The sequence below is a fragment of the Piliocolobus tephrosceles genome, chromosome 19, assembly GCF_002776525.5.
Source record: "Piliocolobus tephrosceles isolate RC106 chromosome 19, ASM277652v3, whole genome shotgun sequence".
NCBI classification, from domain to species: Eukaryota; Metazoa; Chordata; class Mammalia; order Primates; family Cercopithecidae; genus Piliocolobus; species Piliocolobus tephrosceles.
The window spans coordinates 48,207,872-48,223,872 of NC_045452.1; the positions used below are offsets into that span (position 1 = coordinate 48,207,872).

The window sequence follows — 16,001 nt, forward strand, 5'->3', positions numbered from 1 at the left end:
AGGCAAATGCATCACGAACGTTTTAGTGATGTTACATTGCAATACACACTAAAATAATATCTATGCTTCCAGATCTTTTGGCCACCCTGTACAGTTCACATTGATTTTTTATCTAATAATTTCAGTATCCATTGATGATCATTGCCAGGGCCCATGATTTCATTAAGTGTTGTGAAGGAGAATTTTCTATTTTTTACCATTCCTTTATAAGGTGAAGGTGTTCTATGAAGATTAACTTTCACTCATAAATTATTTGTTTTACTCTTAGATAGAATTTATATAAAATAGAGAAGATACAGGCATAATTTATAACTTTATTTACAAACTATACTCCACAAAAAATTTGGTGCCACAGCAACCTCCAAATGTGGCCAGTTCATTTGTTTGTATATCATTAACAATTCATGGAATTAAAAAAAATCTTTTTCTCAACCCATTATAGTAATTTTTGTTTTTGTGCTTATATTATGCCAACTTTGGCCAGTAGGAATACCCTCAGGTTGCCTTCTGTTGTTTTGCTGTGACTTCCGGTGTCTTTGACAGCTCATGTGCTTTCAGGCACAGGTAGTTCAAGCTCATTTTATGCATTTCTTCCTCCAGACCTGGAAGTAGTAATTTTCCTAAGCAGCCCTTTCCTATAGATATAAATTGACATTAAGAGCGCACAGTCTTGATGCTATGAGTCCACATTGCTACTGAGTTGTCATTACAGACAGTTTTAATAAACAGAGCCAGGAGATCTGTATTTTTTGAAAGAGAAACATAAATAGTGAATCTTTTCTGATTTTTTTTTTTTTTTTTTGAGATGGAGTCTCGCTCTGTCGCCCAGGCTGGAGCGCAGTGATGCGATCTTGGCTTACTGCAAGCTCCGCCTCCCGGGTTCACGCTGTTCTCCTGCGTCAGCTTCCGGAGTAGCTGGGACTATAGGCGCCCCCCACCACACCCAGCTAATTTTTTGTATTTTTAGTAGAGATTGGGTTTCACCATGTTAGCCAGGATGGTCTCGATCTCCTGACCTCGTGATCCGCCTGCCTCGGGATTACAGGCCTGAGCCACCGCGCCTGGCCCTGATATTTCAAATTCACATTTACTTCTTTGATTTTTAAACTTCTTTTTTACCTCTTAAGCTGAAAATCTAAGTTTTTCATTTACAATATGTTATACTTACCTATGACAGTTTCAAAATAATAAAAAAAAAATGTCATTGTGAACAATCAGATTACTGAATACAATTGAAGGCTTTTTAATATTTCTTTTCATCTGAGGGTATTTTACCTCTAGATGTGCACAACCAACATTCTGTGATTTGGAGTCACTTGAAATAATTCTGAGTTGTGCTACTGACTTGACATTCAGTTAGATTCATTTGTTTCACATTGTTTTCTGTTTTCAGATTGACTTTTTCTTTTGATTTAGTTTTTAAAATTTAGAATATACAGTTTTGACTGCATGATTAAATACATTTAATATTTTTTTTCTTGAATTATAAAACTAGAACTTAAAAAATATCTTTTGATAATTCTGTAGTTAGGTCTTTATTTGTTCACTGTTAGTTTTGAAGCTTGCTCCAAATTTTTCTGACTCTCAAGCTTTAATTTTACAGAGAGCGTCAAGATGAGTGTAGAAAAAGTTCTGATTTTTCTCTCTGGCTGTTGTGCACAGACAATAGCGTTCTGTGGCTTAACATATGAAAGAATGCATAGAATTGCAAGACCAATCACTGTGGGTGATCCAGGGCCTGCTGTTTTATCACGTTTATGAGCTCTAATAACCTGAGTTTTAAAAAAGACTTTTTTGTGTGTTTTTTGTTTGTTTTCTGGTCTGGCGCAGTGGCTCACGCCTATAATCCCAGCACTTTGGGAGGCCAAGACGGGTGTAATACCTGAGGTCAGGAGTTCGAGACCAGCCTGGTCAATATGGCAAACCCCGCCTCTACTAAAAATACAAAAATTAGCTGGGTGTGGTGGTGGGTGCCTATAATCCCAGCTACTCAGGAGACTGAGGCAGGAGAATCGCTTAAACCCTGGAGGCAGAGGTTACAGTGAACCGAGATAGTGCCACTGTATTCCAGCCTGGGCGATAAGAGTGAAACTCCTTTTAAAAAAAATAAAAGGCTGGGCGCGGTGGCTCAAGCCTGTAATCCCAGCACTTTGGGAGGCCAAGACGGGCGGATCACGAGGTCAGGAGATCGAGACCATCCTGGCTAACACGGTGAAACCCCGTCTCTACTAAGAAATACAAAAAAAAAAAAAAACTAGCCGGACGAGGTGGTGGGCGCCTGTAGTCCCAGCTACTTGGGAGGCTGAGGCAGGAGAATGGCGTAAACCCAGGAGGCGGAGCTTGTAGTGAGCTGAGATCCGGCCACTGCACTCCAGCCTGGGCCACAGAGCGAGACTCCGTCTCAAAATAAATAAATAAATAAATAAATAAATAAAAATAAAAAATAAAAATCAGTTTGTTTTTTCCCCAATTTTTGGAAAATTGGGAAAATATATTCTTGGACTATACTGAGCCAAGGGACACCTTTCAGTTCCTGCCTAAAGCTCATGCCATGTTTCTCAGTGATAAAACCAAGGATTGGAGCAATTTAGAGAGAAGGTGTAGCAAAAAGCATTATCAGGATCATTATTCTGGACAGCCCTTGCTCTGACAGGTGGATAGGGCCTCAGAAACATAGCTGAGTTAAAGGTGTTTAATAATGACTTATCAATTGCTTTTTGAGAGCTACCATTTCCTGGTACCTTTCTGTTGGCCTCAGTCTGTATTTGCCCTATGAAGATATTGAGATGGAGAGCACGGATAGCTTCCAAGTTAGAAGACTCACACGTGACTCATTGACAGCAGGCTGCCAAGAACTCTGACTGCTTTGAGCGCTGCGGTGATGGTGTCTGTCTACAAGAGGGCAGCAGAGAGTCCAACTTAGGCTGCAGGACCAGCCTCCTCAGAGTTCAGGGTTTGCATTGCAGGTTTGGCTGCTATAAAAATGCTACAATGTTGGTTTTATTTAAACCACTTTTTTGATTTTGTTAATTAGTCAATTAGCACCAGTTTATTAATGTATTAAAATGCTTACTGGGTTCTGCTGTGTGTCGGCTCTGTGACATCAGTGTCTCCAAGTCTAAATGTTTTTCTCATTTTCTTCCTTCTACTCCCTTCATTCCTTGGTCCATTATTGCTCTCATCAATTCTATTGGATCCTTCCTACTTAACTTTCAGAATCAGCTCACCTGGGTCCTACTCTAGGAAGCCTTCCAGGACTTCCATGGTCTAATTTAGTACCTTTCTCTCTCTGTCTACAGCTTTCTCGCTCTCTAATTCTTCATCTCTCAGTCTCCTGGAGATTTTCTGAGGTCTGTTCTCAGCCCTCTTCTGTTTTCTTGTGTACCTCATTCATTCACATGGCTTAACATTTCACCTCAAGGAGTGTGTAACTTCAATATACTTTTTATACTGTCTTATAACTTATCATTATAGTATGAGCATTTGGCAATACTATTAAACATTCCTTACATATATAATTTGTAGTGGCTGCATAGTACTTACAAGAACCATTGTAAAAAATCCCTGTTAGACTTTAGTTACAGAAAAAAAGTCTGTAAGTTGATTTTTTTTTTTTTTTTTTTTGAGACAGTATGAAATCATGACAATTACCCTGGAAAGAATATTGTGTCAAAAGGACAGACCAAACACAGGAGTCTGCCTTCTACTCTCTCGTCACAGACCTAGAAATGATAGAAAAGATAATTTCTTTAAAAACAAGAAATTGTAACAATCCTGGAAAAAAAAAAGATTGCCGTCAGAAGGCAGCAGAAATATGAAATTCTGTAAGGACAGAAAACACACAGGATTGGGCATGCGCAGGTCTGCTGGGGCAAGTGTGGGAGACTTGACAGCCTGGTGCAATGGTGAGGATACCTTCTCAGGAGGGGTTGGGTGAGCTGGACTGTGCCCCTTTCTTGTGCCTGGCAGTGTGCCGATGAGAAATTCATCTCAAAGTTGAAGCAGAGAGTGTAGGGAGCCTAGAGCTACTTCCTTTGGTGGAGATAAAGAAATATGAATGGATTTGCAATAAGGTTTGGAGCCAATGGTATCAGTGGCAGGTTGAGTCTGCACAGTATGCACACATGCATGTTGAATTACTTTCCTATTGCTGTGTAACAATATTATCACAAACTTAGTAGTTTAAAATAGCACCCACTTATTATTTCAGTTTTTTGGGGAGTCAAGTTTCTGGGCACAGCTTTTCTGGGTTCTCTGCTTCATAGTTTTCTTTGAAAGCTGCAAACAGAGTGTCTATTAGGGTTGTGGTCTCACTTCAAGGCTTGAGTGGGGAAAGATTCACTTTGATATTTATATTGTTGTTGGTGGAATAGCCTGTTGGTCTGAAAACCTGAGGTTTTTGTTTGTCTGTTTGTTTGTTTTGTTTTGTTTTTTAATTGGCTGTTGGCTGGTTGTTTCCTCCAGTTCCTGGTCATGGGATCTCAGCAGTATGGTTACTTTATCAAAATTAGCAAGAGAGAGAGTCTTTTGGCAAGACAGACACTACAGTCTATATAATGTCATCACAGAGGTGACATCTTGCCACCTTCACCATATTCTGTTCATTAGAAGCAAGTCACTGGCTCCACACATGTTCACAGGAGGGCATCTCTCAAGGGTGTGGACACTATGTTGCAGGGATCGTGGGGGATGCCTTTGAGTCTGCCAACCATAGGGTATCAGGTGCAGACAAGGAATACATTTTGTTGTTGTTGTTGAGTAGTTGGTTGGATTCAAACCTGTAATGGACAAGAACTTCACATTTTGATTTTAGGCTCAAATCAACACTGATGATGTAGTATTGGACAGTTCGCTTTCTTTTCTGAATCTCACTTTCCTCATGTATAAAATGAAGAGGGAGTTTAGATTGGTATTTACTCCAGCTCCAACATTCAGAATTTCTTTTCGTATTCAAAGACCCAAATAACAGAAACTCCACTCTGATTTGTAGGCTCTTTCCGCTATATTTTCTCATAGTTTTTCTTCCTTCCCTCAAGCATCTGTGGAGTCACATTTATTACTTTTTTGTTGGTGCTGCAATTCTTAGTCACTTGCACTACAGATTTTCCTTTATTCCTTTTTCTCCCTCAAAGATCATCAATAAACAATTCTTGCCAAATTCAGCGAGGTATTCTCTATCCCCCTCCTCCCCAGCTCTGTTGTGGCATTAGGACCTGTTGACTTTTCTGCCTTGAAAATCCCCAAGCCCTGTGGCTTCCATGAGCTACAACACTTTGACTCTCTGACTCTGAGTCCTCTGACATCTCTTGCTTCTCATCCCTCTAAAACTAGGCATCGCCAATGTTCTGTTCTCAGCCTTTTGTTTATTTTCTGGTGGATCTTCTCTATCTGTCTAACATTCCTTGAAGTATCACCTCTAGGAAGATAAAGCTCTGATTATGATATTTAGCTTATTTTCTTCTAAGCTGTTTTTCTATATTTCCAAATGTTTAATTACAACTATTGGCACAAGAGAGCCCTCACCATTAAAATCCTTCTCTTAACTCCTCTGTTACCATTACTAGAAGCACCTTTCATCCAGGTACCAGGAGTGATTCTTTGGATTTCTTTTTTTCCTTCATAGCTGCCATCCTTTTCACTGCTAAACAAGTTCTGTACATCCTTCTTCCCCATTTCACTCAAATCTGTCTTCTTTTTTACCATTTTTATTGCCCCCAACTTAACTCAGATTCTCAATTATTTCTTGAATTGATGATTAGAATAGAATACTAAGAGATGGTCCTTTCTCCATAGTTTTCCTTTAGAATCCGTCATTCACACTAAGCTAGTTCTCATCACATCATTTCCTCAATTAAGTATTTCAGTAGCTGCTCTTTATCTATGTCCTGCACGTGTTCTGCATGTATGTGTATCCTTTCTTTAACTCTGGCACTTACTTGACAGAAAGTTCTCCTTAACTTTCTTACACATGCTCTGTCCTCAATTTACAGAGGTCAGCTCACCAATCCCCAGATGAACCCAGACAGTTCTGCTCTGTCCTTGCCTTTGGTGTTCCTTCTTTATAAATATCTTTTTCTCCTTCACCAATTGAAATCACACCTGTCCTATCCTTCATGGCATACCCTAACAATAATTTTTGTATTTTTAGTAGACGTGGGTTTTCACCATGTTGGCCAGGCTGTTCTCAAACTCCTGGCCTAGTGCTGGGATTACAGGAGAATCAATGCCTACTATTGGTTTATCCTTGGTCTACACATAGAGTCCAAGAACTAGCGTTACACAGTAAGGGAGGCCAGGGAGGATGTCAACACAGAACCAGACCGGTTGGGGGCAAGGAGATATCAGATATCCATCTTGCCATCAGGAGGATTTTTGGAATTCTGTCATCTTTCTATGTACTGGTATCATCTTCCATGAGATTCATTCATTCAATTCATTCATTCATTCATTCATTCATTCATATATTCAACAGATTAATAGATATTTATTGAGTCCCAATTATGCAGTAGTCAGGCATGACACAAGATGCTCGAGATACAATGGTGAACAAGACAGAAGAGATGCCTACCTTCATGGAATTCCAGTGCAGGAGACAGGCAATGTGGAAGGAGATCTTCTTCACTGTATTAGAGGAAGGGAGGACGAATAGGATGTGGTGAGGTTTGACAGTTAGACAGGAGCAAGATCATGGTCAGAAGTTTGAAGTTTTGTTTTCTTAAGAACATTAGAAAGTTGCTGAAGGCTTTTGAACTAGGAGAAAACACAATTTATTTTTTAAAGGCCACTGCAGCTGGTATTCAGGAATAACCTTGTAGAGTGGAAGGAGAGTGGGAGGAGGGAAACCGGTGAGGAGGCTCTGGCAGTGGCTCAGGGCAGAGATGATGGTGTGACGAGGTGACAGCAGACAAAGTGAAAAAGTGTGATGGATTTGAGCTTTATTTTGGAGGCAAAGCTGAACGGACCTGGGGACAGAGTGGTTGAAGGAATTATCCTGAAGAAAGAAATTTAGTTTTTGTTCTGAGCAGTTTGGTGGTAGTGTTATTTACTGAGATGAGAAAGGCTGGAGAAGAAGTGAGTGTCTAGGAGAAAATTAAGAGCTTAAGTTTTGACATGTTAAAATTATTTCTACATGAATATTCACAGTAGTATATTTATAATAGCCAAAATGGGAATCAATGTAAAAGTCTGTTAGCTGATGAATAGATAAGCAAATTGTGGTATATTTATACAATGGAACGTCATTTGACAATAAAGAATACTGATACATGTGACAACATGGATGAATATTGAAAATATTGGGCTAAGAGAAAGAAATCATATACAAAAGGCCACACACTGTATGATTCAATTTATGTGAAGAGTGCAGAATAGGAAAACCCACAGAGACAGAACTTAGTTTAGTGTCCAAGTGGTGTATAACATTTGGGGAGAGTCTTTAAAAGCTACCATTGGCTGGGCATGGTGGCTCACGCCTGTAATCCCAGCACTTTGGGAGGCCTAGGCGGGTGGATCACCTGAGGTCAGGAGTTTGCGACCAGCCTGGCCAACATGGTGAAACCCCGTATCTACTAAAAATATAAAAAATTAGCCAGGCGTGGTGACGGGAGCTTGTAATCCCAGCTACTCAGGAGGCTGAGGCAGGAGAATCACCTGAACCTGGGAGGCAGAGGTTGTAGTGAGGCAAGATCGAGCCACTGCACTCCAGCCTGGGTAACAGAGCGAGACTCTGTCTCAAAAAAAAAAAAAAAAAAAAAAGAAAAGAAAAGAAAAGAAAAGAAAAATCTACCATCATTTGCCCCATTCATCTTCCCTTGTTTGTAGTATTTCAGATAATGAAAGCACTGTCAGCTTAAGTCTTTTGAATAAGAACTTAATTTAGTAGTTGTAAATTGGGAGTGGCTTTTAGTGGTTATGGGGTTTCTTTTTGGGGTAAAGAAAGTGTTCTGAAATTGGTTATTGGTGATGGTTGCACAACTCTATAAATGCACTAAAACCCACTGTACACTTTTTGTACATTTTTGGGTGAATTTTATCATATGTGAATTACATCTCAGTAAAGGTGTTATTCCAAAAATGGTTTGATATGGTATTTTGTTCTGAGTTTTCTAGAAAGCAGAATTTCAGGTGAAGGGCTCATGTACTATTGCGTTCTTAAGGAGCAGGAGTGAAGGGTAAGGGAAGTGAAGCAGGGAAGGTGGGTGCTCAAATGAAGATGCCTCATCCAGTTGACCGTAGCTAAGCAACTATGTGCTGGATTCCATGAGACTATTCCCCAAGAAGCTGTCTAACCCTCTTAGGACTGTCTCAGGCAAGGCTGTCCATGGAGAAAAGGGGAGAATATATCCACACTTCCACTGCTTTTTGGTCGAAAGTTTGCTCCACAAGGCATTAACTGCCTTACACTTCCAGATTTTGCAAGCATGGGCCCCAGATAGACTCCTCTATCTCTTCCTTGGCTGTTAAAGGTGAAGTCCCCAGGTGGGAGATGACAGATGTCTGGTGAGGGACTGAGGCAAAGCTCCATCATTTTGTACCAGCTTGAGGTGAGTTGGAACCTACACCAAGATGATTCCTACAGGGGCAGCTGCATAACAGGAGGAAGAGGCTGGGAGCCTATGAGTGGGGTCCATTCCATGCCCGATAAAGGTTCTCAAATTTCCAAGTGAATATGACAAGTAGGCTCCTTATTGCTTATTTTTTTCCTTGTAAATACTATGTGTCAATTCCTTTTCTCTTTTCTTTAAAGAAAATACATGCATTCAAATAAGTCCAATAAAATCTGGTGTTAGAACTATCTCTCCCCCCCACCAAATCAACTGGCCTTGAGGGATTTTCTTTGTAAAACTAATATGGCAACTTTTCCCTCGATTAGGGTACATAGTGATTAGGGGGAAATGGAGAAAAGAAAACAAAGAAAAGGAATTAAAGCTATATGCTAATCTACAACCAAAAACCGACTAATAGTACATGAATTGCAAAAACAACCTATAAAACCTCTGTATTTAAAATTGTTCAGTATTAGAATTATCAGTACTATTTTAAATTATGATATGTAAAGTCCTAAATATCTTTTTATGTCTCTCCTTATCTCATCTTTTGAAATATGTGTTAAAATCTGTTAAAATTATTTTAGCCCATGTAAGAAATAGAAACTCTGTGGAAGTCATTAACGTTGTTCTGTGACATTGTGGGCTTTCTCCCTGCAGGCACATAGTAGCATTGCTCTTCATGACCTGTGAAGTTAGATGTGGCTGTGGAACTTCCTTTAGGAAATGAGGAAAGTGTGGAAGTGATGTATAGAACTTGAGGAGAGCCTTTAAAAGCTACCATGGCTTGCCCCGTTCATTTTCCCGTTTGTCATATTTCAGATAATCAAAGTACTGTCAGCTTAAGTCTTTTGAATGAGAATGATGTGTATCCAAGAAACTCACCAATGTGAGAGGAATTCATAGTGTGAGCAGGCAATAAATTTCTGAACATGGAAATTTTGGATGTCTGTTACAGCAGAAAAACTAGCCTTTTTTTTTTCTAGTTTTTAGCAGCAAAAGCTAGACTGATGTGTTCTTCAAGAAAATAATGCAATGAATTATAGATTTGAGGCATTTAGAAGCTATAGCCCTTTAAAGCCTTAATGACATATCAAAAGCAGGATAGTAAAGTAGTTAAGAGTATGGCTTGGAGCTAGATGGCATGGGTTTGGAGCTTGATTCTGCTGACTATTAACCATGTGACCTTCAGTAATTCTCTTAAGAGAATTACTGGACTCAGTTTTCTTATAAAGAATCATAATACCCACATCATAAGATCATTATAAAAATTAAATGAATTAACACTTGTCAAATGCTTGGAATAGTGCATAGTAAGCCTTCTTACTATATATATAGAGGTGAAATATATAATTAAGTAGTATATGCAAATTCTTTAGAACGGAGCCTAGCACGGAGTAAGTCCTCAATGAATATTTTTTGTTATTACCAATATTTAAAATAAAATCATTGAATAGCAATCAAGTACTTGACTGATAATTTTCTCTGGGAATGTCTAGTAAGAGATAGGAAAGTAAAAACAAGCTAAGCAGAAAATACAAGTTTTTCTTTCGATTATGGGTTAGAAAACCAGCACTCACACAGGTGGGTTTTACCTCTGAGGAGACGCTTGAAGGCATTGCTGTTACCTTCCCTTTCTAATCAGGTGTGTCCTGAGACAAGAAGCAGAGAGCATCAAGAAATGGAAGAAGACAAACTAAAGCTTTTTCTTTAATTACCTCTATCATCCAGAATTAAAGGAAGTAAGTCACCTGCGACTGAAACCAAACACTCCTGCCAATGAGAGATACGCATCTCTGGGCAATTTCACACAGCCCAGCAAAAGTTTCTTTGAATTCTTATGGCAAAGTGGCCCTAGAATTTATCAGGATGATTTATTCATCAGAATTATCTGAGATACCCATTACAAATATAGATTTCCAGAATCTCAGGTGGTGGTGGTGGGAGAGGAGAGTTCCTGGAATTCTGAATTTCAAGCATTCTTCCACCTGCTTACATTTGAGAACCCTAAATCCAGTCCTATAGTTTATATGGAGTAACTGAAATACCACTGCCACCTGGTGGCAGCATATACAAATTACAGGTTCCAATGTCATTGTGTGATAGAATCAGTAGTGAAATTTTTCGTCACACTTAATTCTTAGTCACCCCTGCCCTCTTCTAATCACAAACGTATTTTTGAGTTGTCTGGATTATCTGATACAGAGTTTATATAATTTGCAAGCTAAGGACACAACCTCTTGCCATTTTAATTTATTCTTTTTGTTAAACTGAATTTGAAAACATAACATTTTTCTTTAACTTTATACACTCTTACGACATTTAATTATTTTGTAGAATAAAAGAAATCATATCCACTTACAGAACATTCTGTAGGCAGCTCTCTGTCAGAGAAACTGAGAGAGATAGAATCTTAAAGAGTGAGGGATGTCTGAGAGGAATGATTAGTTTTGCCTATTGGACTCTATGATTGTCTGTTAAGATGGAAATAAAAAAACGAACTGGCATTTGGGAAGTTTTTTCTTCTACCTTCAGAGAATCCTGACTTTGATTCACATATAAAAAGATAATGTCTTAAAGCTTTGAAATGGAATAGACTTAGCTTTGCTGAGCTCAGATCCTTCATGGTTTACTTTCTTCATGAGAATTGGTTATGTAAGGCAAAATAAGAGCAGAAGGAAGGGTTGCATCCTTAAATATAACTGGTATTTCATAATGGATCATGGTATTCAGGCTTGTTTTATAGGAGTCAGTAAGAAGCCAGCGTGGTATAACATGACTCTGAAATTGAGCATCATCCCACTCAGCGCCAGTGTGGCAACTCCACAAAAGATAGTTTGGCAATATTCAAGATGATTTACAAGCAAACATGGTATGTTCTCCATGAAAAATAAAATATGTATTAACAAACAGAATGCTCATAAATGAAATAGATGAAAATTACTTGCAGGTTATCCACAGCCAACTTATTATTTGGCACCATTGCAGCCTCTGTAAAAACACCTGTTTGGATAGGTTTGTGTAGCAGTGATTTTTAAAATAAAAATAAATTATTGAGGTAAAATTTGTACAACATAAACCAAGTCATTTTAAAGGTAACAATTCAGTGATATTTAGTACATTCCGAGTGTTTTGCAACCAACACCTCTATCTAGTTCCAAATGATTTTCTTCACTCTGAAAGGAAACTATGTACCCATTAACTAGTTGGTATACACTTGTTTTAAAATGGCACATGGGTGAATTTCAAGAGGTTATGGAATTTCAGTTTGATGTTTCAAAATAATGTTGAAAAGACTTCAGTATATGGCTTTGTCTTGGCTTGAAGTGTTTGCATTCTTGCCAGAGCTTTTTTAGTCTAGCTATGTCAGTTGGGAAGAGTTTATAATCAGAAGATTTAAAGAGTCTCACATGATGCAATCAAGAACAGTAGTTAAACTATGGGACTCTGATGAAAAGAATTCGATTGCGTGTCAAGTATGGTCACTGGCTTTAAAATAGTACAGAGAAAAGCCAACAAAAATGTGGGCAATGAGTCTGTGCATTCCTTATAAGCATTTTATTAGAAAAGAATGATATTACCTATGCAAATTAGTGGGAAGATGTTTAGACAGATGTGTTGTGCCCACCAGCTTGAGGTATAAAAAGCCCTGTGTGGGAAGAGACCTTCATTCACACTTGGGTAACTTACCCTTCACAATCCATCTAAATCCTTCTCAACTGCTGCCACCATGACTCGTTACTTCTGCTGTGGAATCTACTTCCCAGGGTACCCTAGCTATGGGACCAACTTCCACAGGACCTTCAGAGCCACCCCCTTGAACTGTGTTGTGCCTCTGGGCTCTCCCCTGAACTATGGCTGTGGATGCAATGGCTACAACTCCCTGGGCTACAGCTTTGATGGTAGCAACATCAACAACCTGGGCGGATGCTATGGTGGTAGCTTCTATAGGCCATGGGGCTCTGGCTCTGGCTTTGGCTACAGTACCTACTGATGGACCAATGGCTCCAGTGACTACAGGACTCTCAATTAATTCTCTGCACAGAACAACCTGAAGAGCAATGACTGTCTTCCCACATTCCCATGTGCTTGGGTGATACATCTTCCATCTTCTTGCTGACTTCTTGCTGTGGTCTTCGTCTTTGATGCTGTTGGACAAGTCACCCAGGACTCAGGTGCTGAACTGATACTCATCTACAGACAAAGGAAGCAAGATGCATTTTTTGGGTCATACTTGAATTTTAGCAGTGAAACAAGTAGCTTGCCTCTCATGATTGCTCTGCTCATGTATTATTAGCTTCTACATCAACATTAATGTATTACAAATTCGGTGTGGGTAGGAAGGGGATTTTCTGTTAGTCTCCTAATAAATCTATTTCCTTCAGCATAAATATTTTTGTCCTGGTTATTTATTTTACTTTGCTTTTATGTGCTTGAATTCATCAATCAGTTTAAACCTGTAATGGTTGACTTTAAACAGATTTTATTCTGATTTCAGACTATATAGCCAGGATAGGGTGATGCCTAACCATTTTTAATTTTTATATTGATATTTCAATTTAAAAAACTCCCTGGAAATGTCCCACATTTAACCCGTATATACTGCAATTGTTGGCATTTCTCAAAGCTGATTATAAAACAGGAATATTTCTTAACTGTTGAATGCTAAAACATGTTTTCTTTTCTCTTTTCCTCAGTGACACGATTCCATTTTGATTCATTTCTCCTTTCCTACTGTCTATAGAACTCAGCTCTGGGGAGATGTGAACCCCTCAGGTTGTTGGAAGAATCGGAACTAAATAGACTTAGTTATGAAACTCTATCTTTAAGAGTTCCTAAGATTTGATCAATAAAGGGAAGCCAACAACTAAAATCACAATATATTTTTTATCCTTTTTGATAGATGGGTTTTATTTTCTCCACTTTCTTCACCTCTGATTATACATATAACTGGTACTACAAATGAAGTGTTTGTTCTTTGAAATAATAGTTGCCATCAAAAGCACTTGAAATGGTATGTGGGCTACACTTAGAAAATGCTCCCGGTCTTGCTTACTGAAAAATCTCTGCTTTATTGAAGCAAAATACTTTATGTTTGAATTAAAACTCATTCATTCACATATCATGTATTTATTGCACCTCTGCCTGAGAGAAGGTGCTCGATTAATTGTTCATTGACTTTACTTGTTAAATCTCTGCTTTATGGATGCAAAATATTGTATTGTTCAATGTAAAGTTCATTTATTCACGCATCAAGTATTATTGGACTGTGGCCACTGTGTTAAGAGTTTTGCAGTTGTAAAAACACCTAAGAAGAGGTGCTTATGATCTGAGAAGCTGACTATCTTCGAGATTTATTCATTCAAGAGGTACTCATCACATAGTATAGCACAGCATTGGCTTAAGATTTGGGGACACAAATCTTAGAGATAACTAAAACACAATCATTGCCCTTAAGAATTAAATACACTTTATTCAATATTTAAACAGCTTTTAATAGTCTCCTATTTTATGTCAATCAATGTGCTGTAAATGACTATCCAAAGACAGATAGATATTCTTTTCTCATTTGCTTCCCATGACCCAAAATGGAGACAGTCTGTGATAAGAGCCATGTATACATACGAAGTGTTACAGGCTTGCATAGAAGGGAAGCTTCGGTATGTAAACATGACCATGAGAGGGAGTAAGAGTTACATATCAAGATGGAAATGGCTGTGCAAATGGGAAAAAGAATAGGGCTATTTAAAGATGAAATAGGTGATCACCGGCAAGGCTCCAATACATAGGTAGGATGATCTGTTGGTGGAGAGATTCCAGGGGTGCTGAGTACTGGATAGGTGATTTGAGATCTCTACCAACCATGAGACTTTAGATTCTATCTTTATGACTAACATTTATTTTCTATTTTAAGACCATAATTGTTTCGTATTTTGTTAACTAATTTTTATTTAAAAAAATTTCAAACCTATGAAAAATTTGCTGTAATAGTGCAAAAAAGTCCTGTATTCTCATTTACATTTTTCTTCCATTGAATGTATTATTACATATAGTATATATGCTATATAATGTATATGTACAGTGTGTGTGTATCTATCTATCTATCTAATCTATCATCTGTCTATCTACGTATGTATCTATGTATCTATCTATCTGTCTGGATAGCTACTCAGAATAGGTGGCGGGTATCATACCATTTGTCTTAAGAACAAAGACAATATAACTATACAAATTAAATATTTAATATTAATATAATACTATTCTCTAACCCAAAGTGCATACCCAAATTTAATCACTTATCTCACTAATGTCCTTTGTACTTTTCTCCCCCCTACTTTGGGATCCAATCCAGGATTATGTATGTCTCTAGTCTTCTTTAATGTGGACCAGTACCTCACCTTCTCTCTGCCTTTCTTGACCTCAACCAATATGAAGAATGCAGGTAGTCATTTCATTTCACAGAATGTATCTTGATTTGGGTTTGACGTTCCTCATGAATAGATTTATATCATGCACTTTTGGTGGAAATGTCATAGAAGTGATGCTTTATCTTTCTCAGCACATCTTATCAGGAGGCACGTTATGTTGGTTCATGTAGATTTGGTTGACAGTAACTTTGATCACTTGGGGAAAGTTGCATCTTTCAAGTTTCTTTACTGTAAAGTTGCTCTTTGCCCTTCGTAACTAATAATTAATTCGTGAGTTGATATTTTGACACTATGTAAAGATCTTATTTCTTATCAAGTTTTTACTTGTCAATTTTATGATTCATCCACAAATTTCTAATTTTACATTAATAAATCACTTTACATTTATTAGTTGGCATTCTACTGTGAGAAAGAACTTTCTCTTTTCCCCACTTACTGTTTTTTTGTTTGTTTACTTATATGTGCCAATGCTTATATCGGTATGGGTTCATGGATTCTTATTTTACTCAATGTATAATAATCCAATAATATTTATTTTGATCTTCAAAGTGCCTGGGATTTGGACAGTGGGAATACCTTCATGCTGGCTTCTATGTCCTCTGAAAGTGTCCCCCATCATTATTTGATCATTTTCTTTCTTTCTGGCTCAACAAGATATTCCTGTCTGACTCATCTTGAACTTTTCTGCTCTAATCATAGAATCAGGGATTTCTCCCAGGAGCTCTCAGTTTTTTAAATGCAGACTCGTATTTAGAAAGTAAGGGCTGGGCGGCCGGGCGTGGTGGCTCACGCCTGTAATCCCAGCACTTTGGGAGTCCGAGGCGGGCAGATCACGAGGTCAGGAGGTCGAGATCATCCTGGCTAACATGGTGAAACCCGTCTCTACTAAAAATACAAAAAATTAGCCGGGCGTGGTGGCGGGCACCTGTAGTCCCAGCTACTCAGGAGGCTGAGGCAGGAGAATGGTGGGAACCCAGGAGGCAGAGCTTGCAGTGAGCCAAGATAGCACCACTGCACTCCAGCCTGG

General features: G+C 38.5%; 1 protein-coding gene across 1 annotated transcript; it reads left to right on the forward strand.

The window, feature by feature from the left end:
- The first annotated feature begins 12,221 nt into the window (after positions 1–12,221).
- On the forward strand, positions 12,222–12,931 carry LOC111524576 (keratin-associated protein 7-1). Its single transcript, XM_023189790.2, has one exon. The coding sequence runs from the start codon at positions 12,277–12,279 to the stop codon at positions 12,538–12,540; it is 264 nt and encodes an 87-aa protein (XP_023045558.1). The 5' UTR covers positions 12,222–12,276; the 3' UTR covers positions 12,541–12,931.
- Positions 12,932–16,001: the final 3,070 nt, after the last annotated feature.

Coding starts and splice junctions, on each gene's coding strand:
- LOC111524576 (XM_023189790.2), top strand. CDS start 12,277: ATGACTCGTTACTTCTGCTGTGGAATCTACTTCCCAGGGTACCCTAGC.